The sequence below is a fragment of the Apium graveolens genome, chromosome 10 (genome assembly GCF_009905375.1).
Source record: "Apium graveolens cultivar Ventura chromosome 10, ASM990537v1, whole genome shotgun sequence".
Lineage (NCBI taxonomy): Eukaryota > Viridiplantae > Streptophyta > Magnoliopsida > Apiales > Apiaceae > Apium > Apium graveolens.
This window is the reverse complement of record NC_133656.1, coordinates 148,223,007-148,249,113: the sequence shown is the minus strand read 5'-3', so window position 1 is coordinate 148,249,113 and position 26,107 is coordinate 148,223,007. Positions and strand designations below refer to the sequence as shown.

The following is a 26,107-nucleotide window of genomic DNA, read 5'->3' as shown; positions in this document are numbered from 1 at the left end:
GATACATATTTCATAATAAAATTCTAATACAAAAAAGACATTTGTCAATGAGATATCCTATCTATATTTAATTAATCTGATACATATTTCATAATAAAATTATAATACAACAATTTTTTACTGGAAATTGATATACATATTCACTAGTAATATTCTAATATTTTCCCTTTTTTGATGAAAATTCACGTAATTAATCAATATTTGTGACCATATTTTTTAAAATTTCAGTTTTATTGTATATTCCTAAAAAATATAATCCTATTTACATTCTCCCTTTCTTGAACTAATAATTTATAAATTATAGGCAAATTTTAAAGAAATAAATTAAAATACAAGTCACACTCAATAAAAATGTACACAACATTTTAAATTGCATAAACATTCGAATGTACACAACATTTTAAATTGCATAAACATTCGTAGCTAGAGTGGGAGTGCCCTCAGGAGAATTTGATCATCGCAAAACATTGTTGTTTACAAACACACAACTTTGGCGTGCCCTAATCTCCAGACACAAAATGGAACACGAAGGTAAGCTAGTTCTCTTTCTTACATTTAACAACATTAAACACTTACATGTTCTTTGTCCCCCTGTATGTATAACTAATTAATGTTTTTTTAATGAATCTTTTTTTCAGAACAAAAACCTAGTACAAACCCGTCTGTAATGCTGAGTGGTCTTTTATGCAAAAGAGCTAAACTTCATGAGGAGCTTCGAGTCATTGAAAAACAGGTTGGTTTGTTTATTTATGCCTAAATATTTGTGAATATTGTTGTTTTTTTTATCTTGTTTTGTCATGTTTGATGATCACAATGTTGGGGTTTTTGTTGTTGTTTGATTTACTGTTTTTGTGGGGTTTCTTGATTGAAATGTTGGGTTTTTTTATATTATCGTTTTTGTATAACAAGATTGATATTGGGTATTTTTGTTATGTTTGATGATCACAATGTTGGGGTTTCTCTTGTTGTTTGGTTTAAGGTTTATGTTGGGTTTCTAATTTCTTGATTAAATTGTGGGTTCTTTTTTATAGTATGGTGTATGTTTAACAAAATTAACATTGAGTATTTATTCTTATGTTTGATGAGCGTTGCGGGTTTTCTTCCTCTTTGATTTAAGGTTTATGTCTGGTTTCTTGATTGGAATGTGGGTTCTTTCATACATTATGATTCATGTGTAACAGTATCGATACTGGGTTTTTCCTTTGTATTCATGATCGCAATTTTGGGTTTCCCTTGGTGTTTGATTTAAGGTTTGTGTTAGGTTTCTTGATTGAAATGTGGGTTCTTTTGTACAGAATAATTTATGTATGATAAGATTTATATCGGGTGTTTTTCCTTTTTGATATCCATGTATTTTTTTGACCATTTCAGATTTCATTTGTATATTTTATTTAGTCAGTTGTCAAATGTTTAGGTTGATGTAGCTTGATTTGAAGTTTTGAACTCTTTATGGGCTTCTGTGTTGGAACAGGTTTTTATTTTGAAATATTTTAGGTTTCCATGAAAAAAATCTCTTCATTTATTGATTACTTACATCTGTCTGTCGCAAACCATACTTTCGAGTGAGACATAGGACCTAGGAGTAAAGCATTCTATCTGCTTAAAAGATAAATCTACGATATTTTTATGTACCTCCTAATACCCACATCTATGTAGAGTAATTTTTCTACAATATTACCAACATTGTCTTTCTCTGTAAATTATACCTCATTCGTGTTTATGTTCATGTTCAACCTGTTCCATGATCCATTGTTTAGCTGTATTCGGCTTTTTAGTAGATTACTACATGAATACTGTTCTTACTGATTATCAATGTGTTGCTGATCCTAAGTTATATTACAGGTTTACGATATGGAGACAAGTTATCTACAAGATCCTAGCCAGTGTGGCAATGTATTGAAAGGCTTTGAAGGGTTTCTATCATCAACTAAGAACACTAATCTGTAAACCCAGAATCTTCCTCGTCTCTTGCTTATTAAGTTCTTGTTATTTCTTTCCAGATTATATGATTTTATAAATCTGTCAGTAGCTGTATACATCTATTGCTCTTACAAATACATGCATCTTCGAGCTTATAGTCTACATGTCTAGACTAGCCGTCACATAGTGAAATTTTCTGCTATATAATTATTAGACAATCTGCTACAACTATATGAATAGCATTGGCTTACCTTATAAAATTGAACCAGGTTAAATTGTAACCTTGTCAGCTTCTTCTTTTGTAATTACTTAAATAGTTGTTCAATATGTAATTGATTCAAAAGTTCATATCAATATGAAGCATAAATAGGGAAAGGTTTATATAAAGATATTCCACATTTTCTGATATGGTGATATGTTAACAATTGTCAATTGAGAACTTTTGAACCTTGATCCATCACAATCTATTGTGGTATATTTTATATGAATTGTTAACCGCGACAGCTAACATCCAAATTTGTTGGCCGCAGCTTAAAGCGCTCCAGAAAATTTGGACCTGAAGATCGCCTTTTTTCACTATCTTCAATCACCTCACCAGCGGTAAGTTTAATTTCAAAATGCTACTATCAGCCATGTATTAATTAGTAATATCTAGGAGGTTAAATCTCATTTGTGGAAAAGGTTTCAGTTGAAGGTGTAATTCAAGATGTTATGATATATATTAATACCAGTTTTGCCTGTGCATAGTGATTGAGTACCTTAATTTCCATTTAAACCAAGTTAAAAGTTAGATAAGTAGCCTGCATCCACCTACATCAGTCATGGACATTTAGTGTTGAGGTCAGCGGCACTATACCCTCTCATACAATAATGGAAAACCTGGTCTCTAGTTGTCTTGAGATGTAGATCTACCCAAGCGATGCTTTTTGTTTACTCTTGTGAAATATCTAGAGGAAAATGAAGAAAGAAAGAGAGGGTGCAGGCCTAAAATATAGTTTGGGTGTTGGAAGGTGAAGCACCGACTTTAAAGTTGCAGGTAGTGAAGTACTAGGAATTCTTTATTTTTTTTTGTAGGTAGGTTGGAATTGTTATTTTGAGTTGCGACTCATCTACTAATCTAGAATGTAGTGTGTATTAGTGTGTAGGAGTCCTTGAATATTCGGGCAAGTGAATATAAAACTGTGGATGTCTGGTTAAAATGATAATATGACATTAACCGTTGATTGTAAGATATTATTTTAAAAGCTCTATCGTCTGTGAACCCATGGTTCGTTGCCACCACCCACCAAGGCTATTTGTGCGAGTAACCGAGGGGTTTTGTACCAATATGTAGCATAATATTTAATGAATCAATGCATCGTCATTTACTTGTTTCTATCTTCTTATACTGTTCCAAATGGGCCACGAAAAATACATGCTTACACAAGTTTAATCAAGGATAATTATGTGTTTCTACTTGACAGTTATCTCTCATAAATGGCTAGTCTTCTCCATTTACAGGCATGTGACAGCAGTTTTTTTAATGAATTTTTGTTGGCTTTACTTAGGCCGAGGAGCATGCTGCTGCACGAGATGCTGGAGGTTTATTGGCAAACGGGCAGTAAGTGTATCTGTTGTCATCAATTAAGACCGTGCTTTAACTATCTAATTATGGAGAACCTCCATTTACAAATAGTTTAAATAGATCATGCAGCCTTTTGGCAGAGTCAGAAATGTGAGACTGTATGTATACAAGACTTTATGTAAATGATTGTTCTTGATTTGTTGCAGAGGAAAACCAAAGAGGGGCAGAGGGCCAAGAGACGGAAGGAGAAGCAAGCAGTCAAGTGAACCAGATTACGACTATGATGATGACCCAGACGTGATAATGTGAAGAAACTTTCGACATGTTAGTGGGATCAATATGAAGTTTAGCTCTAGACCTTGAAGACAGTTTTTTTGCTGTTATGCTCCCAAATTTTGAATCGTTTCGAGGAAGATTACCCCAATACCTATGCCTACATCGGTATATTAAATGTACATCGGAGTTACTGAAGTAAATTAACTACTTGTACTCCACAGAGTAGCTATTGTGAATTAGTCCCAGCTCAAAATTGGTTCTTTTGGAATTGCAGTTGGATGAGAATGTCAATTGTGCAATCATTTTATTTTCTTCTTGCACTAACAGAATAGTAAGAAAAAGAACATCCTTTAGTTAAAGCTTGTATGTGAATAAAAATGTTTTATGTCCATTAAACTTATTTGAACAAAAAACCAAAATCAGTCACATAACAAACCAAATGATTCCTGTCTCAACAAATCTAGCCTACGTCTCACCTCAAATATGTCCCATTGCCCCATATGTCTCACCTATGATTCAATACAAGTTATCTCCTCAAAGCATTGTCAAAAAAATTGCAAAAATTCTAAATTTGATTCTAGTAGTATGTCGTTTCATGACACAACAATATTTGTATAAAATCTGAATAAATTTAAAACGACTTTTTTGACGTGTTTTTTTTTTTGAAATTCGCTTGTGAATTTTACGCAATAACCTACAAATCACGTGAACCAAGATAAATCGTATTTAAGCAATAAACTCTGACTCGGAGATATAATCATAAATTCTCCTCTCAAAAATTCGAGACATAATCATAAATTCTCCACCCATCGATTCGAACCCGTTACCAAGTTATCTTTTTTTGACGAACTGACCATCCCGTGCAAAAAGACTCTGATTTTGACATAACAATCAACTCAAAAACTCAATTTTACAAGTCATTTCTAAAACAGCCGGCGGGAGGGAGGCTTCTCTTGTTTCTCTTATCCACCCCACACTTCTTCAGTCATGAATCTACTGGTTTGTATCTATATACTTCTATTTTTGTGTGTATTTTGTGTTACAAGCTTTAACTTATTTCTTTAATTTGTTAAAATTGTTTCATTATATCAGTTCTTGATTATAAATTTGATATCGTTATTTTTCAATCTGTTATTTTATATTTTAGCTTATGAAATTGAGTACCCATTTCAATCTTTATGCTATTTTGAGCTTCTTTACTCACTCAATTGTTCATTTTAATGTTTGATATTGAGTTGTTGATTGTTGATATCATGTTTTTTTAGTAGGGCAATGTGTATATATCTTTTTGTTCACCAAGTTTTTATCTTTTCTTTTAACTTATGAAATTGAGTACCCATATCAATGTCCATTTTTATCGAGCTTCTTTACGCAGCAGTTTTCATTTTAATGTTTGATATTGAGTTCTTGATTATAAATGTGATGTTTTTGTAATAGGGTAATATGTATATATGTCTTTTTTCTACGTTTTTATCTTTTTTTGTAACTTGTTTTATTGAGTAGCCGTATAAGTGTTCATATATATTAAGTTCCTTTACTCCTCTATTGTTCATTTTAATGTTTGATCTAGAGTTCTTGATTATAAAGATGATATTTTGATTATAGGGTAAGATAAAGCCTCAAAAGAAAGAGGAGCCCATTAGGCCACCAAGTCAAGTTCCTGTCTTTTGGACCGAAACTTCTGATTCATTGTCTCGTCAATATCAATTTGAATCCGACGGCCAACTTTCAGTTAGTACTTCAATTTAGCTTTTACAATTTCTATCTGTAAATGATTATTATGTAGCTAAAGTTTCAATCTTTATGTAGTTCCGATTCATTTATGCATTAGCAATCAGCTGATTTCCAAATATGACTTATTACACATGCACATGTATGGATGTATGATTCCCAACCGTAGTTTTTTCCTGCAATACTAATATCAGTTAGTTGAGCAGTAGTGGCATAATAATGCAATAAATACTAAAGTTGAGAATATGGACGGTGAACATTTGTGGTGTATTAGCGAAAAAGCCCTTTCAGTATAGCTCATCAGTTATACTACATACACGTGTATTTGTCATGATTGAGCTCATGACTTGTACACAGTAGAGAGCACCTATGCTAAGTTCATCTTGAGTACCTATGTCGGATACTCCACACTTCATTTTGGGCCAAAAATATGCAACAAAAAAAATCAAAATATTTCCGAGTCAGACACTAGGAAATGTATCGGTTTTGAACGTTGCCAGCTGACTACCTTAGTCCAAGAGACATAGGAGAACAATTTAGACGTATAATTACTGAAAATTAGGTTCCTTTCCACTAGTGATTTTTCATTCACTCATAATACTTGGAATTGAAACTAGTTTGTGAATTTTTTTTTTTGGACGGGTGGGGAGGAATCTAAAGTTGAAAGATGTATTTTGTTCTTCCGATTAAAGAGATTATTCATGTAACTAGAGCACAACTCCACTTGGTATTTTATTCCTACAGTGGAACTTTTATAATTACATATCCTGCTTCACCATTTTGCACTCTCTGTACCCTTACCCCCATATCACACTTTAGCTTATCTCATAAATGCTGAAATTATCTACTTCTTTTCCATGTATTTTATTTTTGGAGTATGCCATGAAGATCTTTCTGTTAAGTAGAATTTCTTAATATTGTTATTTTACATTCTTAAACCAAAAATAATTCAACTTATTCATTAATATGCCAATGTGAGGCAGTATCGTATATAATCGTTAAAGATAACGACCGTTTTGAGCATGCTCATAATCACATGGTTTTGAAATTACCATTACAAACAGTATCTGGATGAATATAAATTTACTTTGCAGGTCAAGGTGCTGAATGACTCGAGACCCGTTATCCACAAAATGGCTGAATCCTTCTTAAATCAATTTTTTCCATCTGGCTATCCATATAGGTAAATTTCGTGTGTGTACATATATGTGTGTGCGTATATAAAAATTGCTTGTCAGGGAATAAACCTTTCTATAGTAATGAAAATAAACTGGTTAGTGTAATGGTGCTTATGCAGTGTGAACGAAGGATATCTTAGGTACACACAATTCAGGGCGATGCAGCATTTCACAAGTGCAGCATTATCCGTGCTATCAACTCAGGTCTTTTTCTTAATTTCTATGAACATCAGCATACCAAGTTAACAACATCAGACATTTTTAAAAATTTTAATTTCTCTGATGAAAATACATTTGTCATCATGAATTAATGCTATTCATTGTCTGTGAATGAAATTCTCCAATGCGCTGAATGGACTTTGTATTTTGGATTTGTGTTGATACTGGGTATATATTTATGTTATTCAGTGCATGTCTTAGTTACAATTGGCAAATCTTGATTGTCATGATCAAAATTGTTATTCCTTAATCTCCTTACTCCATTGCAGTCTCTTCTATATGCTGCAGGCTTACGGCCTACCCCAGCGCAGGCAACTGCAGTTAGTTGGGTAAGATTATAACTGTTGGAATGGTCATAGATATTAACTTTTAGGCACTACAGTATTGCAATTTTTTTCATTTATCAATATACAGATCTTAAAAGATGGGATGCAGCATGCTGGAAAGCTTATATGTAGTAGTTTGGGGGCTAGAATGGATTCGGAGCCCAAACGCTGGAGGATTTTGGGTGTGTTTCTCACCCTGAATAACACACTCTTTATGTTCCGTTAATGGGTTGTTACTTTTTTGGTTTCCTTTTTCCTTTTCTAGTTTCCATCACAATGGCTTCATCCTTTATGACACATTAACATATTTGAGTTTCTAAATGTGTAGCTGATGTGCTCTATGATCTGGGCACTGGTTTGGAAGTTCTTTCTCCCTTGTGCCCACAGTTATTTCTTGAAATGGCAGGCCTTGGCAACTTTGCTAAGGTAATTCATTTACGATCATTTCCATGGTCGCTTCAGTGGGTTCCCCAGACTTTTCTTTTTGTGTTGTTGAATATCATATTATTAAATTGAAGGCTTTTGCATCTGAAAGAGAATTTAAGCGAAAGCCATTTTAATAGTTTTTGTTGCTGTTCCTTTTTCTCCGTTTGAAGCCTGCTAACCTCAACCATTTTTGTTGAAGCATACTAATCTACACCATTTTTGTTGTGTGTTATCAGGGAATGGCTGTTGTCGCAGCAAGAGCTACTAGACTGCCAATATATTCTTCATTTGCCAAAGAAGGCAACCTTAGTGATCTGTTTGCAAAAGGGGAGGCCATCTCGACTGTTTTTAATGTTCTTGGACTGGGGGCAGGAATCCAGTTAGTATCTACTGTTTGCTCATCTATGCAAGGAAAGGTATAATTATCTTGAAATCCACTGAATTGAACTACAAGAATACATGGGTTCTCCATATATATGAGTTCCTGTAATTTAGGGAATCACAAAGTAGTATAAACGTATGCATCTAGTTTTCCTTTATTGATTATCTTGTGGTACAGCAGCACAGTTCGAGTATGTAAATGATTGCATCAGTTTTTTGGTATACATTATCCATGCATCAAATTTTGACTATATGTTAAGCGTATCTTTTTCATTTTTTTGCTTAACCATCTATCTTCTTTTTAATTTTAATTGTTTTTTTAGTTTTTGGACGATAGTTTTTTGTTATTGTATATTCTATAACTGTTGACTCCAGACTCGTCTTGTTACTGATATAGCTTGCCACATGTTGCCAACAATGTTCTATTAGGTTGTTCAGTGGGTTAGAAATAATATAACTGTATGTCATTATATTTATACAGCACGCTTCTATATGTTGGCTTTTTATACTGAACCTGACACTGATAAGTTTTTTGTGACATCCTTTAAATGTTAGAAACATTATTACCAAGTCTACCTTTAAATTTGATGCAATCATATGTTGAATGCTGTAATTGGATTGCTTTGGGTTTTAATATTTCGAATGTTTATGCACACTGAGATTTTAGGTCAGCATACTACAACAACAATAATAGGCTTAACTATACATTGGACCTTAAAGTATGATAATTTGTACATATAAACCCTTGAAGAAAAAAAGTATACACATCAACTCTTGATGTATTGAATGTGTATATTCTGGCCCTTGCCTCTTCAAAAACTCATAAATAGGTTGACCAGGGACATCACAGCTGAGGGTAGTCTCGGCAGAAGCTAAACTATCCTTTCCCTCCAAAGTTGCTTTCCCATTTCCGCCTAACACTTCAACCCTTATAATATCTGTACAAGTAGTATATAGTATACATATAACACTGTATATCCGCACATTGAAGATGAATCCTAGCTGCTGGTGTGGGAAAATTGCAGTACTATAAACATCCTGGACTGACACCAATCCAGGGAGGAGATTTTTGGGATGTTCGTTGTATATGACAACTCAGTGTCATTGTGCTTAATATAAAGGTCAAACATGTGGTTGTTTTGCAAGGCATGTGCCTTCATGTTTATAACATCATTCTCTTCCCTGATCAAAACTGACCCTTGTTCAAGAGGCAAAATAGGTATCATGTAGTACAAACACGCAAGTCAACCCAAAGCATTAGTTTTTAACCTAAGGTTGTCTAATGTAAGCTCATCGAAACAGTTATACACAGTGAGTTGGCCCTCAACATATTCAGTAACAGAGAGCCAATTTAGCCTTACACTAATCATTTCATGATCACCTTCATTGAAAAACAAAACAAACCATACATCGAAATAATTCATTAGATTAGGCTTTTACAGACCTACCCATAACTCAAATAAACACTTAATATCTATAATTATTATGTAAGAACTGAAAGACAAACATATGCGAAATACAAGACTCTTCGATCATGGGTCAAGGTTGAAACTACCTGGAGGAGTTTGATCACCCATGACAATACACCCAAGTCGATCCTCAAAACTCAATCTTCAAGCTTTGTTGTTCATAGTTTGTCTTCAGCTTTTAAGCTTCGATAGGGTTTCAAGATTACAGTGTGTTTTGTTATTTAAGTAATGATAATTGTACAATTATTGGCATAATATGTATCGGCCAAATTTTACTCCCGATATTACCCTCAAGTGGGAATGTCCCTGTTCAACCGATTAATTTATGAGGTTTTTAAGAGGCAAGGGCCATAATATACATATTCAATACATCAAGGGTTGATGTGTATGCTTTGTTTCTTCAAGGGTTTACGTGTACACATGATCATACTTCAAGGTCCATTGTATAATTAAGCCACAATAATATTACCCTGAAGCGTCAATCCACTATGGTAGTAGTGACAAATATGATATACAATCATGACATTAATAATAATATCCTCTAATTAGGTTTAATGGAATAATTATACAGAACTGATCGTCAATTTTAAGTTAAAAGTATCCTACTTAAAGTATGAAACTCTGGGTAACTTACTAACTTTGCATATTGCAGATGATTGTGGGACCTCTCCTTTCCCTCGCACATATTTGCTGTGTATGTGAAGAAATGCGAGCTACTCCCGTCAACACATTGAATCCACAAAGAACTGCCATGATTGTGTCAAATTTTCTCAAGGTCGGTTCGTAAAATATGAAGCCTGTAATTGCTGTTCTGGATACACATTAACTCTACTAATATTCAAACCAGACAGGAAAAATATCCAGTCCTGCTGACTTGAGATACCAAGAAGATCTCTTGTTTCCTGGTCGACTTATAGAGGATGCTGGAAGTGTCAAAGTGGGTAGGGATCTGGACAAGGCTATTAAGCCCTCAAAGCTTCGTCAAATCAAAGAAATATTCCCGGAGGAAAAATTTCTTCTAAATCGTGGAACTAGATGGACTGACATGGTGTTGGAACAGAATGCCACGGGTGAGGACGCATTGAGGGGTTGGCTGGTTGCTGCATATGCTGCAAATTTTGAAAAAAGTGCTCACGAGGATGATTTCAATGCTTTAGAGGAAGCTTATGAGAAGATGAATAGCGTAATCACTCCACTTGTCTCTGAGCTGCAGGCTAAAGGGTGGCACACTGATCGTTTTCTTGATGGAACTGGTAGTCGGTTTGCCTTTTAATATTGAGCATGATCAGGTAATACCTATTTTTTTTGTCCCAATGTAGCGTTGTCCAAATTAAGATAGTATGTATGCGTACTTGCATATCAAGTTTTTTGTTTTGAAATATCTGATCTTAGTCTAGGAAATATGATTCCTGCAGTTTTTATCGATGAGTTTCTAGTACATATATGTACTTTGTGTTTGTAAAATAACATATTTTACATGAAATTTAAGGAATTCAGTCACAAGAGTTTATAAATAACAAAAATTCCGATATTTCTCAAGTGCCGTTGCCATGGGGACACCGACTCCCCTTACCAACGCGACATACCATCTTAATAATAACATTTTGCAGAAGTTCGGACCAGGTTTTACTGGCATGCATAAACCAGGCTTAAGTGTCCAGCTAGCAATCCGCCACACGCTATATTAATTCTTTAGGGGGGCCAAGTACATTGAACATACTTAGCTAATCAAGTTCTTCTGGTGATTAAAAGATAAGCAGAAGTAGACACCTACAGTCTCCCTCCTAACCTCACGTGCACATCAGTTTTTCAATGTATTTATTTTAGAATAAGGAAAATTCATGCAAATTGTAGGGAATGGGGCCATACAAGCCTACAGCATATGATTGATCGCCTGATGTGTATAGTTAAACTTTTGGGAATCTTTGAACCTGACTTTTTGCCGCAAAACAGTGTGTATGTAAATGAATATACCTGTATATATTTGACCATATATTGTGTGAAACCAACAATTATTCAAAACAAAATATCTAATTCTTGAGTGGACAAAGTATTATGTCTTTAAATTGTTGAACCCAGCCAGCAGAGTATCAGCCGCATGTACTACTATCTAGATTGCATTCTTTTTTTTATTACACTACCCTCCAATCCATAGTTAACTTATTCCTTTATCTGTAGGGTTTAGTCATTATTATCTCCAAGTCTTCTTTCCCTTTCCATCTCCTTTGCTAGCTATATCAAACACACCTATATTCAAGTGTCTTCTATGCCGCTCTGCTACGAGCCACATGACGGCCCTATCGCAAAAAGCCATAGATTATAATGAAATTTTTGGTAGGGTGAGATAGTGTTCGAGGTGATGTTAAGTGTCGCTATGTTATTTGCTAGTTCGTGGGTTTAAATCCCTCATAGTGTCTTTATATTTATTTAAAAAAAAAGTTAAGACTAAGTTGCGTACATAAGGATCTTCGTCAACCACCAAGGTACTCATGCACAAGGGGTAGTACAACTATTTTTATGACCAAACTGAATGAGACCAAAATGTATAAAGATAGATGGCCAAGTGGATATTGAAGAAATATGTTTGTGTTTGTTATGTAACTCTTTTCTACTTTGGCGGGCTTGACTTGAAAGGGCATTACTTCTTGGCCTTGTAGACTAGAGAGAGTGGTAAGTTGAAAGCAGCTCAAAAAGTTGAAATTTTGAAAGCATAGATTTGTACCTCCAACTAAAAGCCCCCTGCTTAAAAAGCTATACATATATGTTTGAAATCTTGCACAAGATAGGGCAGAGTATAGGTGTGGGGTTTAAAAGGTTAATTATGATAATGTAATAAACATCGTCCGAACTTGATAAATGATTGTTGCAACTTGTAATTTATCTTTATTATTAGAGGCAATGAACAACACTAATATCCTATTTAAAAATATGAGTATTCACACACTCTTACCACGTATAGGACATAATCTAGGATTTTTTACCCTAGCACGCTTATCGTCCACGGTAAATATGGCGCATCCTCGTCTACCGAATACCTAAGCACCATATGAAGAGGTGCAGACGTGCAGTTATCTATGTCTCTGTGAACAAGTCGGCAGGATTTTTGGTCTCTATTTCCATCATTGATTTGATCATAGGTTGAAGGAGTATTGTTGACATATCTTTATGAGACAGAAATCGCCAATATAAAGCCTTCATTAGTAATCTATATGAGCTCAAACCAGCTTTGTTTAAGTTTGTCCCCATACATTTCACTTGTAACTTTGTATGTTACAAGATAACAATGGAATGCTGTGGATACACAGTAGCGGCAAATCGTTCTGAAATTGTTTGGAATGTTTATTTATGTTTTCGGATAAAATATTTAAGAAAATGTATGCAGATTTCATTAATGTTTCAAAACATACGAGAGAGGTTGTTTTCGTAAAATATACCCTCGATTTTATGTTCCTAACAATGGGCGAGAGATTATTCGTAAAGTATATACTTTGGTGTTACTGATTTTTAGAACTGTGGACAACTTTTTCTTGTACTCGGAGACTTTTGCACTCCGTATTTTGTTTCCTAAATATGTGCAGAATTTCATTATTCATTGGATATTCTCTCTTTATTATTCACATTGAAGACGGAAAAGATAAAAAGAGTGCACATTAGATTGTGTCCTCTCAGGACTCGTCCATTGGCCAATTATAGTAGGACCACTTCTGTTGTTGTTTGACATGTTTACATGTAGTACATTTTATCAGAAGTCAAAAGCGATTACCAAACTACTTCCTCCCTTCCAAAAAAACCGTTTCCCCTATTAATTTACGTTTAATTTATAAGATCAAATATAATCATAAATAATTTTGTTTAATTCGTATTTATAATTATTTCAATACAATAAAGTTTAATACTAATACAAAATTAAACGTTTAAATATAATCATAAGTGATTTTGTTTAATTCGTATTTATGATTATTTCAATACAATAAAGTTTATATATTTAATACTAATACAAAATTAAAGATATTAACAATCAATATTATGCATTGACAAACGTTTTTAACAGGGAGAAAGTATTTAGGACAGAAGGAGGGAGTATAATTAAATTAAAGTTAGTTGTTCTCCGATTGACGTAAGCAATGAGCATCACTGGGAAGCAGTTTGTCATTAATTTTTTATATAATCTATAATATGGCAGCATATTATTAGATCAAATATAGAGTTTTTTTTACGAACAAAATGAAGAATTCATTAAAATATTGAATTTCAGCTGAGACAAACCCTCGAACTGTCAACTATAATCTGATTGTGAAATAAAAATCGAGCTAACCAAATAATTATTTTATTTTCGAATTGTTTAACACATAGAATATTCAAATTCTTTAATCTAAAAAATATTACAATGATATCTCGAGTAATCCAACCTACATCAATTTCGAAATTAGTAGTAACACAATTGACATTCACACAAGTATCATCTGTAACCCAATGTTCTGAACTATCAATTATATCAATTGATATTAGAGCAACAAAAGCCTCTAAAATACGAACATTTTTTTGTTGTGAAATGTGGGCTTTTGTGATATCCACCACCGTCTCAGATCTGATACAAGCCTTACGGATCTCAAAATATCAACAAAAGTCCCTAAAATACGAACACTTTTTTATTGTGAAATATGAGTTTTTACGATATCCACCATCGTCTCAAATATGATACAAACCTTACGGATCTCAAAAAATATCATATATATCTTTTTCAGAGCGGCCAAAACCAGTAACAAAAGACAAAATAACATCATAACATAAAATATTAACATCCCAAAAAGATGGGCACGACTAACAATCTTGATAACAAGGTACTCGACAAAATCTCACTCAAAAAGAATTAGATCTTGATTTTATTGAGAAAATTATAGATAAATAAAGAGGAGACGGGAGAGCGAAAACGGGCTTGATCGATTGATGGATGAAGGTTGAAGAATGGAGAAGTGGTGGCTAGAAGACTAATTTCGGAGTCGAATCTCAAAACCATAACCTTATAGATCAAATATTAAATAAATGACAATTAAAATCTAATTATACAGCTTTAGGAAGCATGAAACTGGCAAGAATTTTATAAAATTTTATAATTGATGAAGGCATTTTAATCGGTACTCCCTCCGTGCATTTAAATCGGTAATCCCTCCGTCTCTCCCAAATGTTTACATTTGGGTTGAGCACGAAATTTAAAAAAAAATGATAAAATTGTAGAGGAAAGTTAAAAAAATAAGGGGGACCGATTAATATTATATATATAAGTGGGTATAGTGGAGAGAAATGGTGGATGTAGTTATTTTAAAAATTATAAAAACTTTAATATTTTTGAAAATTTTTGAAATATAAACAATTAGATAAGACATCCCAAAAATAAAAGTATAAAGAAATTGGAGGGACAGAGAGAGCATAACTTTACTAATAATAGTACTTGTAATGTTTATATAGATATAATTAATATAGGGTTAGGTTTCATGAAAAATACCAGATAACACTTCATTTTTCTTATATTTTTTTGTATTTTTTATTCAAAATGCATATGTTATATTAATGAAAATAAAAATTTGTATATAAATAAAAAAATTATGAGAAATTTTTTACAAACATGTACATATGTTATGCACAAATCACAAACATGCTATCCTTCTATATTTAGTGTTCAATATTAATCATGATAATGTGAAACTAAAATTTGACGTGTTATGTGAAATTAAAATATATTTATGAGAATTTTTGATACAATTCAAGAAAAAAGGTAGAAAAAAAATTGCAGAATACATGAAACATAACTACAAAATATAATAATTTCCCGCAAAACTAGTAGCCATTTGAGACTAACCCAATCAATATAAATAGTAAAGAAATAAATGAGTGTTACTGGTCACAAACCTCACGGGTTTATAACTTAGAAACTAAAGTGTATGACATACTGATCAATACAACAAGTTTCTTGATATTGTAGTAAATTAGTCCGTAGTAAATTAATCCCTCTTTAAAAATAGTTGTCCACTTTTGATGACAAAATTTATTTTTAAAATAATTATTTATTTATCATTTTAATGTCATGATTTAAAGAGTAATATAGTTAAGTTTATATTTTTAAGTTGTAGTTTACACCACGTACATTTATTATATCACTAGTTTATATTTTCAAAACTAACTATATGTCACTAAAAATTATGTATTCAATGTAGTTAATGCAATCAACATTAATACTAATTATTTCTCAGTCCCTCTCATTTGCTTACATTTGAGTTAGGTAATGATAAAGTAGTGGAGTAATGTTAAAAAAATGAGTAAAGTAATGGGATGACTAATATTTTATGTATGAAGTAGGTATAGTGGATATAAGTAATGGATGTGGTTATTTTTAATATTTTAAAAATTTTACTATTTTGAAAAATTTTGAAATATAAAGAATTATAAGGGACACCCCAAAAATTAAAGGGTAAACAAATGGGAATGATAGAGGGTGTATATTTATTATCAGTATTAGAATTTCTTAATATTTTAGAAGTGGACATTTAATTTGGAATGAAGGGAATATTTCATTATTATCATAGGTATTCGTAGATCTTCTTGCTACAGAAGGTGACGTGGCGTGTTAGAAAAGCAAGCTTTAATCCTAATAATGAATATTTAAGTAAACTTGAATTTATCAGGAAAATAAGAAAAAAAAAGTGTTAGTTTTTATCAAATATTATCATTCTTTACATAGTTATCTTGTTTATATAACCTAAATAAAACAAAAATAAATCTTAATTAACATACACAAGGTTAGGAACATTACAGAGTTATCAAAATTATCATATGTAGTTGTGTAATAGAAAAGACAAAAAATATTACAATTAATTACCAAAAATAAATATGAAATATTCAAATTTACAAGTTAAGTGATGTTTAAGAATAATTTCGTTAATAATAAAATAATATATTGAAACGAACTAGACAACATGTTAATCATTGTGAAATGAAATCAATTACACGAAATTTAGCACCTCGCATCATTTTTTTAACCTCAAAGAGTGGGCAACAATCATACTTTTTTAAGCATACAAAAGTGACATTACAGTCAACCAAAATTACTACTACTAGTTAGAATTGAAAATATAAAGACACGGCATAATAAGTAATAACACAACAAACCCCTCTGTAAACTTTATCAAACCACACCGTACACGTTACTCTCATACTTGACACAATATACTACCAACATATTAATTAACACTACACGCAACAATATGACAGTTATATAATTATAAATTAACAAAAACATGCAATCAATCATATAACAAAATAAATCACGAAAGCAAAAATAACAAGATACAATCAATAACTGAATTGACAAAGAGAGGATAAAATCACTTAGCTCTGACAAAAATTTTAACAAAATCTGAAAAAGTCAATAACAGTTGAGTCGTCTAACATTCAAGAAGCCTAAATTATTTTTGAAGAGATTATTTCCTCACTTATGGTGTGTTGGGTTGCAACAATATCGCTTCTAAAATAAAACAGCAAAGAGTACTTCGTCCACAGAACGTAGCACTCAACAACGACATGTACCTCAATTCGTCCAGAAAACCTATGCAAATAATCTGTATGTATGTGGAGAGAAAAGAGAAAGAGGTTGAAGTGAGGGTTTCACAAGTCTGTGAGATATATATCTATTTTTGAAACGTTTAAGTTCTGTATATAAGCAGAGCTAAAACGTAACTAAAAATAATCCATTAATTAAAATAAATATTCTAACGTAATATGCATTTAATAGAATATATCTCATAATCAGAAATGTAACAGCCAGTATTAGTGTTTGTCAACTCCTGATACAGACAACCCAGCCCATCAGTATTTACCAACAGCAAATCCTGATCCAGGAATCATGATTTATTATGTGTCAACAAATCCAGATCCAGGCGCCATGATTTATTCAGCCTCAGCAGTATTTATTTCATCCAAATCAGGATTTGTAATTCCTGATCAACAAATACTAATATTCCATGTTACATAGATTCAATTTTCATATTAAAACAATATAATAAGTCAGTAAATATTTTATTTAAACAATCAGTAAAATTCCTCGCCCAGGTCACCTCGCGTGTGCGAGACGCCAAGACATTTCGCCTAATTCACCCTTCGACTCGACCCGAGTCGAGTCGTGTCATGGCGAGGCGAGGCGAGGCAGCGGCGCGCGTGCTCGCGCGCGCATGGCACACAATAACACCATGCACACCCACATGTCTTAGTAGTCATATACTACCCTTGTAGATGATACTAAATAAAGCACTCAACCTCTCATTACCTTATCAATGTGGAATAAATCCACACAACCTTTTTCAAGCTACAAATTTCATCTCAATTTTTATATGAATTACACTAAGAAAATGGCTTATATCCAAACATGAAAGTTTATATTCTCATTATAAGGAATAACCTCCAACAATTAGTTTTAGGCATCTAGTGCACACAACTCAGCCTCAAAAGGAGACTGAGTAATCAAAGTCCGCTTGGAAGACTTTCAGGACACTGCTTCACCCGCAAGGTTGAAAATATATCCAGTCACTCCATTGGAACCGAATTTCTTAGTTATCCAACTTGCATTATTGTACCCTGGAAATCTTCCGTAATGCAAGCCAAAGAAAATAGTTCCCTTGAGATATCTAAGAATCTATCCAGTGCCTCCCAATGAGTCTTGTTTGGACAACTTGTATATCTAACTAACTTAGACATAGAATAAGAAATATATAGTTTAGTCACATTAGCAAGATATTGCAATCTCCCAATAATCTGAGAATACCTTAACTGAGACACAAGAACTCCTGAACTATTCTTGACTAGAGCAACTTTTAAATCATATAGTGTAATAGCGATTCTACAATTTGAATAACAATATTTCTCAAGTATAGATTTCTCTATATAATGAGACCGTGATAATGTTATTCCATCATCAGTTAACTGAGTCAACTTGATCCCAAGAATCACACTAGCCTCACCCGTATCCTTCATTTCAAAGTGCCTCTTCAAGAAACTCTTTTTCTCGTTAGTAATCTCAATATTTGTTCCAAACAATAAAAAAGATCATCTACATATTAGCACACAATCACACAATCATTGTAGTAGACATACTTGTCACTTTTATTAACTAAAAACTCGAAGTCTTAAACAGTTTCATCAAACTTTTTATGACAGTCTATAAGTGCTTGTTTGAGGCCATAGATGGACTTCACTAGTTTATATACTTTCCTTTTATTACCAGAAGCAACAAATCCCTCAGTCTGATCCATATAAATTTCTTCTTCAAGGTCACCATGAAGAAAAGCTATCTTTACATCCATTTGATGGTTGATAAGATCATGTATGAAAGCTAATGCAACAAGCATTCTAATTATAGTCATTCGGTCAACAGGAGAGTATGTATTAAAATAGTCAATGCCTTCCATTTGCCTAAAGCCCTTAGCAACTAGCCTAGCCTTGTACTTATTATTGAGCCATCAAGGTTTAGCTTCCTCTTGATGATCCATTTACATTCTATATTAGAACACCCATGAGGGAGATTAACTAACTCCCATGTTCCGTTGTAAACAATTGAGTCAATTTCACTCTTCACAACGCCTTTCCAATGCCTTGAATCTGACGAATTCATGGCTTGACGGAAAGTTAAAAGCTCATCCTCAACATTGTAAGTGATCATATCACATCCAAAATCCTTGACTACCTTTGCACGCTTACTCCTTCTAGATTCATCCTCTTCGTTAGGAGTAGAGATACTACCAGGGTCCGCCCCCACATTTGTCATTTTTTCCACATGATCAGGAATACAACTCGATGTGTGAGTGAGATCATCCTCAGAATTACCCAAAGGTATACCAGTCTTCATAGGAAACACTTCCTCAAAGAAAGTTGCATCATAAAACTCAACTATCGTATTCGCCCTTCGACCCAAAACAGAAGGATAATTATATAATTATAAATTAACAAGAGCTCACAAGCAACCATATAACGAAACAAATCACAAAGGCAGAAACAACAAGATACAATCAGTAATTGAACTGACAAAAAGAGGATAAAATCACTTAGCTCTAACAGAAGCTCTAACAAAATCCGAAAGAGCCAATAATAACTTAGTCGCCTAATTTTCGAGAAGCCTAGGCTGTTCTTGGTGAGATTATTGTCCCACTTATGTTGTGTTAGGTTGCAGCAATATCGCTTTCAAGATAAACCAACACGGAGTACTTCATCCACATATACGTAGCACTTAACAACGACTTGTACCTCAGTTCGCCCAGAAAACCTATGCAAATAATCTGTATGTATGTAAAGAGAAAAGAGAGAGAGGTTGAAGTTAAGGTTTCACAAGTCTGTAAGATCTATCTATTTCCAAACGTTTAAGTTCTGTATATAAACAAAACTAAAACGTAACTGAAAATATTCATTAATTAAAATAAATATTCTAACTTAATATGTATTTAATAGAATATATCTCAGAATCATAAATGTAACAGTCAGTATTAGTGTTTGTTAAATCCTGATACAGACAACCTAGCCCATCAGTATTTACCAACATCAAATTCTGATCCATGCGTCAGGATTTATTCAGCGTTAGCAAATCTTGATCCAGGCATCAGGATTTATTCAGCCTCGGCAAATCCTGATTGCAGGCGTCAGGATTTGATCTACAAATACAGATCAGTATTTATTCCAGCCATATCAGAGTTTGTAAATCCTAATCAACAAATACTGATGTTCTCAGTTACACAGACTCAATATTCATATTAAAATAATATAATAAGTCAGTAAATATTTTAACTAAACAAGTAATAAAAATTCCTTGCCCAGATCGCCTCGCGTACGCGAGACGCCGAGACATTCGTCCAAATCTCCCTTCCACCCGACCTGAGTCGAGTCGTGTTGTGGCGTGGCGAGACGGCGCACGCGCGCACGCGAGGCACATATCAACACCATACACACCCACATGCCTTATTAATTGTATATTACTCTTACACATGGTACTATATTAAGTGCCCAACCTCTCATTACCTTATCAATGTTGGAGAAACTCATACAACCCTTTTCAAACTACAAACTTCATCTCGATTTTTATTTGAATTACACTAATAAAATGACTTAGATTCAAAAATGAAAGTTTAAGTAATCGTTACAAGGAACAACCTCCAACAATTAGTTTTAGGAAATTATATCAAAAACATGTGTAAAATGTGCCTCAAACTTTTTTTAACACAACAATTATATATTTTTTCTCATCATTTTTATTGGAAAAAAGTATATAATGTAACAATTTCAATATAAAAATTGCAAGCTAACTACTTAATGTACAGAACATATTAATAATTAGTGAAGATTAGGAAAATATAATTATCTTGATATCTCGCAAATAAATCGTTTATGTGATTCTTTGATATTTATTAGCTTAATGTTGATGAGAATCGGAAAGAATTGCAGTTCAAATTGTTCAGATGTGAGTAGAAGAAATGAGCAGAACCAACTTTGAAAGAAGGTAGGTTGATAGCATTAAATTTAAGTAGTGCATTTATTTACTATGAGAATAATGACGGATATAATTATAACTGATTTACATTTATAGTGAATTGATAAGCAGAACATAGTTTGCGGTTTCCGGCAGTATGGTATTGTCATTTGTTCCTGCCAACAAAATAGCCCATAAGTTACAACCTTACTGCAATTCTAATAATTGTTTGCTCATGCTCTCTGATGGACTTTATAATATGCTTTTCAGTTTACATTACATGAAGTCACCTAGACTGCTTATTCCTTGTACTTGAGTAATCCTGACTTCCGACTGCTCAAATTGATCGATTTTTTATCAAAAATAAAAATTTATTTATTTATAATTTTAATAAATTGAAAATTATATAATAATACAAAAATATTTATAATTTTGAATGATATAGGGTTTTAAAATAATTTCAATAATATAATATATTTAAATTTCGGTCAAATTTTAGTTAATTTGACCCTAAAAGATCAATACATAATAATTAAAAAGTGACGGATGAAATAATTTTTTTGAGATAATGAATATTGAAATAATATCAGGGGACTTTAAAATTAGCTCTCCCACTTTCAGAAGTTAATATGTTTAAATATTACAAAATACTCAATTTCAATTTTGATTAGCCTGAGAATATTTGTGACCTTAATTAAATGTCGATGTGGTGGGATAAAATATTCAAATAGATTAAAGTTAGAGTTGTGTTCGATTATTATCAAGTCGAATACAAATATTTTATTTATAAAATTAAGCGACATGTAAATAATTTGAGTCATTTGGGCAGTATTTTTTTTTACAAACAAATTACTCATACTTAACCTACTTCAACATTATTTTGGTAGTAGTTTTAATAATGTTATCAGGTCAAAAAGCACAGCCAAACATTTTCCTGAAACAGATACATACTAGAGAGCTAACTTTGTTCCCCTTACCAAATGAAACAAAAACATGAAAAATGAAAAGATAGCGACTCTTTTGAATTTCACTAATTTTGCATTTTGATTAAATTCTAGTTTGGAAGGGAGAGCCTTTTTTTGAAAAATAAATCCAGCCAGCTAAATGAAATTTACATTTTTTTTGTGCTTAAAATTCATGATAGTACTGGATTTTAAAAAAACTATAGTAGCTTCTAATGATGGATAATTGATTATTTATAGAATTTAGTAATATATATAATTTTCTCCAATTCCATTTTTAGTAATTTTTGTGAGTAACTTATTTTTTTTGTGTTGTATATGTGATGAAAAAAAGTTTTGAATTTTGTTAAAATAGTTTACAACAAGTTTTTGCCTCATATTCCATCAGTGTCTTAGTCAACTTAAAATTCCTCTTAATAAATCACTAATTGTTTGCTTTAAGTTAAAAATTGTGAGCGTACAGTGAATTTCACTTGACAATGTCTCCAAATAAATCTTAAATTATACTCAGATGAGCTATTATTTCAATGTGAAATCAATCTTCAAATTGTGTACTTGATATATCTGTCCTTGATCCTAAACTACTACTATTTAGTTTTTATTAACATATTGTGCAAGTGCATTATAAGCCTCTTTCTTTGACCATTGTACATGCCAAAAAGCTTAATGATGATACATGATTAGTAAAATTTAAATGATTAATGAAAGGGTACGTGACTATTAAGTTATATCAAGACAATTAAGTATAAGCGTTAAAGAGGAGTGAAAGATAAAGCATAGTACACTTGACATTTAGCTGTTTTAATCTAATTGTCCTCATAAAATCTAATTTTTTTCCCTATAAACAATATTCAAATCCAATATTTTAACAATTTTGAATCAAGTAATTATTTATGTTATAAATATACAAACTGCATATATTAGCTCCCATGAAAATATATATATTTTAACTTTAATTGATGATTACCCTTGTTAAACCATCATTATTCGTGTGATTCTTAATTGAATTATGATATTATACATAGATATAATTATTTTAAAAAAAATGTAAGCATGCATGGTAGGATCATATAGTCCATCGACATAGATGATCAAGCTAGAAAAAACCCACGTTTTAGTATTAGTTTGACCCAAAAAAGAATAGATTAAAAAAAGAAGAAATATTACAGACTTTTCAGCTCTCAATTGTAGCTTGCCAAGAAATGACAGGCGCTTCCTTTTATTTGGATTATTATCCAACACACCGAGTAAACCCACTACCCCCCTCCCTATATAAACTAAACCACTTATTTTCTCCAATCTCATTTTGTCATCAACACTCTTCACAGCTCAAATACATATAGCTCTTGAACTATATATCTTGAAGATGGTGAGAGCTCCATGTTGCCAGAAGATGGGGTTGAAGAAAGGTCCCTGGACTTGCGATGAAGATCGGATTTTAATCAATCATGTCACTCTTCATGGCCATGATAACTGGAGAGCTCTTCCCAAACAAGCAGGTCTATATTATGATCATCTCTTTAAGTATGCTGGATTATCAGATGTCACTTTTGTTTGTTATCTCGATTCCGAACGCATCTAATATGAATACATATTCAAGTATCGACTCAACTATATAACAAGAATATTTTACATGTTTTTTGGACAATATTAAGTGTTAGAAAATCTGATACATACAAGTACGGGTAATAAAATGAAAAGTCTAAGTAACAGAATTTATGACAAGATTATATGATCACAATTCAGTCGTATATATATACTGTACATATATACATGTTCTAAATTTTGTGATACTGATCGATCATCAGGTTTGTTAAGATGTGGGAAGAGTTGCAGACTTCGGTGGACTAATTATCTGAGGCCTGACATCAAACGGGGAAATTTCAGTGAAGAGGAGGAGGAGGCTATCATCAACTTGCATGAACTTCTTGGAAACAGGTGTGTATACAACTCTAACTTTTTCAGTACACGTACATAGACTTTCATTGACCTGTGATTTTATTCTCCATTAATGGTCACTGACTAACTATTTAAACTGTCAAAGACAGTACCACCTTTTGCTCAATTTCTGCAATTATCTAAACACTTACAGTCAAACTAACATTCTCTTTGAAATTTGAGTTTTTGCTGCATCTAATTGGTTATAACTTCACTGTCGTGCTTAATTAGTGGTATGTATGGTAAAAATAAATAGAGGAAAAACTCGCCACGGCTCTTGAGGTCTCCCTGTTAATTAAGTTTGAAAAGTAAGTGGGTTGAACTATACAACTTTTGAAAAATTGGCTTAAGAGACAATGTGCTTAATTTAATGCAAAGTAATCAATATTAGCATTTTAATTAAATCAATTTTTTTATCCAAAGCATGGTTACATTAAAAAACCGAGCTTAAAATATAAATTTAAATATTTACGCACATATATACGTTCATATCGTAATCCATGTTCGGTTTCTTCCATGCAGATGGTCTGCAATTGCAGCAAAATTGCCCGGACGTACCGACAACGAGATTAAAAATGTGTGGCACACACATTTGAAAAAGAGAATCAAGAAAGTTGAAGAAAATAATGCCTTAGATTTAAAAAAAGAAGATGTAAATGCAGAACAATCAAAAGAGTTTATATTTACCACCCCATCGAAATCCGAAAGTGAGGAGGATATTTTCCAGCCAAATTCACCTCAACAACAATCATCAATAACCACAACCACCACCGCCACCACGAGTGTCGAAGACAATAGCATGTCAATGGATGCAGATGCCCTGGTAGATTTTTTTGAAGCCGATGAGACATTTTGGTCTGAAGTTTTTTCAACTGAAAATTCGGGTTCCACAAGTGACTACTTTCTAGCAGATAATTCTGGCACTGCTACAAGCGAATTCAGTGGTAATGACTTTCACCTTCAATTTCCGGAATTTGATGGAAATGATGACATTATAAACATGAAGTGTGATGCCGGGGACAGTTTCTGGTACGATATGCTAACAAATTTATCGGGCCAATTGCCAGAACTGTAATACGTTTCAGACGTTCAAAGGCAGTGTTGGTCTAGTTACTAGTAACATATACAATTTTCAATCGCGGATTTTTATCTCTAAACAGACTTTGTTAACTGTAATTTCCAAATTCAGAAATAGAGTATTGAGAGATTTGTTGGACAAACTTAGTATTTTAGACTAAGTTGTGAATCATTTTGAGACTCTATATGAGTGAGACACATTATGTGTTAGTGGTGTGTATTTATTGGAACGTATTCTTCTCTTCGAGGGGATTCCAACGCATATTAACACGCTCAAAATGAGTAAAAGGTGAATGAGAACTGATATTCCAAAGTTTTACCTTTTAATATGAAAAGTGGTTTTGTACCACATCGAGAGTAGCACAAACCTATTCCTTAGTTTTTCTTATAAATACCATGTACCACATCGAAAAGAAAAACAAGTCCTTTCAAGCCTCTCTTTATAAATAGAGTCTTAGGGCACCTGTTTTATTAAGTCAAGAAAATAAGAGTCATCTCTTTCATTCTTGGTCTCTTTAGTCTTAATTTTTTCCAATATTCCGGTGATAGTTCTCGGGCTCAGTTCAAGTTCGCTGAGAGTATATTCGATCTATCGATTATACTAGTATCTCGTTTTATCCTGGGAAGCAGGTCGCTAAACACGGATGGTGCGGGGCGAAACTGCTTTAAGGAGACAGTTTTCTGGACTCGAGATTAAATCCAATCTCTGTTTGTTTTCTCAAACCCTTCTCCTAATTTAATTGTTAATTCTTATATGCTTATGTGATTTAAGAATTAGCAATGTTCTTATGAGTTAGTTATATATTCAATATATATATAATAATGTCTTTATCGTACAAGATTGATAACAATCTTAAAGCAGTTTTCTTCAATTTTCATACTTTCTTGTGAGTAGACGCAAAGGTCAATTAAATTGTTTAAATTGGATTTATTTATGGGTATATGAGTGGCCATTATTTGCCTCATTAATTAAATTAAATTTAGTGCGTTAATTTCTTTGATCACTTGTTGCCATGTGCTTGAAATTAATATAAATTTGATTTTAAGTGGTGCTTTGTTTAAGCATAACAGGTACGAGGCAAAAGTAAGCACAAAGTTGTTGGATAATTGGTTTCTTATAAGGCTATTGATGCTTTAATG

General features: G+C 32.7%; 3 protein-coding genes across 3 annotated transcripts; all 3 read left to right on the top strand.

Annotated features, from left to right (window-relative positions):
- The first annotated feature begins 393 nt into the window (after positions 1 to 393).
- LOC141692585 (uncharacterized) lies at positions 394 to 4,051 on the top strand. The gene is made up of 6 exons (XM_074497476.1): positions 394 to 531; positions 639 to 733; positions 1,843 to 1,943; positions 2,451 to 2,520; positions 3,468 to 3,520; positions 3,691 to 4,051. The coding sequence occupies exons 1-6, from the start codon at positions 519 to 521 to the stop codon at positions 3,791 to 3,793; spliced, it is 435 nt and encodes a 144-aa protein (XP_074353577.1). The 5' UTR covers positions 394 to 518; the 3' UTR covers positions 3,794 to 4,051.
- Positions 4,052 to 4,602: 551 nt separating this feature from the next.
- Positions 4,603 to 10,993, top strand: LOC141693309 (protein root UVB sensitive 2, chloroplastic). The gene is made up of 10 exons (XM_074498370.1): positions 4,603 to 4,759; positions 5,366 to 5,491; positions 6,586 to 6,674; positions 6,789 to 6,873; positions 7,158 to 7,217; positions 7,303 to 7,396; positions 7,543 to 7,640; positions 7,877 to 8,056; positions 10,143 to 10,265; positions 10,338 to 10,993. The coding sequence occupies exons 1-10, from the start codon at positions 4,748 to 4,750 to the stop codon at positions 10,761 to 10,763; spliced, it is 1,293 nt and encodes a 430-aa protein (XP_074354471.1). The 5' UTR covers positions 4,603 to 4,747; the 3' UTR covers positions 10,764 to 10,993.
- Positions 10,994 to 23,248: 12,255 nt separating this feature from the next.
- Positions 23,249 to 25,334, top strand: LOC141693990 (transcription factor MYB14-like). The gene is made up of 3 exons (XM_074499190.1): positions 23,249 to 23,451; positions 23,761 to 23,890; positions 24,413 to 25,334. The coding sequence occupies exons 1-3, from the start codon at positions 23,319 to 23,321 to the stop codon at positions 24,963 to 24,965; spliced, it is 816 nt and encodes a 271-aa protein (XP_074355291.1). The 5' UTR covers positions 23,249 to 23,318; the 3' UTR covers positions 24,966 to 25,334.
- Positions 25,335 to 26,107: the final 773 nt, after the last annotated feature.

Bases quoted from the DNA above. Each gene is read 5' to 3' on its own strand.
- LOC141692585 (XM_074497476.1), top strand. The intron at 734-1,842 runs GTTGGTTTGTTT...GTTATATTACAG, and splicing joins TTCGAGTCATTGAAAAACAG to GTTTACGATATGGAGACAAG. The intron at 3,521-3,690 runs GTAAGTGTATCT...GATTTGTTGCAG, and splicing joins GGTTTATTGGCAAACGGGCA to AGGAAAACCAAAGAGGGGCA.
- LOC141693309 (XM_074498370.1), top strand. The intron at 5,492-6,585 runs GTTAGTACTTCA...TTTACTTTGCAG, and splicing joins AATCCGACGGCCAACTTTCA to GTCAAGGTGCTGAATGACTC. The intron at 10,266-10,337 runs GTCGGTTCGTAA...TATTCAAACCAG, and splicing joins TTGTGTCAAATTTTCTCAAG to ACAGGAAAAATATCCAGTCC.
- LOC141693990 (XM_074499190.1), top strand. From the start codon at position 23,319: ATGGTGAGAGCTCCATGTTGCCAGAAGATGGGGTTGAAGAAAGGTCCC. The intron at 23,452-23,760 runs GTCTATATTATG...ATCGATCATCAG, and splicing joins AGCTCTTCCCAAACAAGCAG to GTTTGTTAAGATGTGGGAAG. The intron at 23,891-24,412 runs GTGTGTATACAA...TCTTCCATGCAG, and splicing joins CATGAACTTCTTGGAAACAG to ATGGTCTGCAATTGCAGCAA.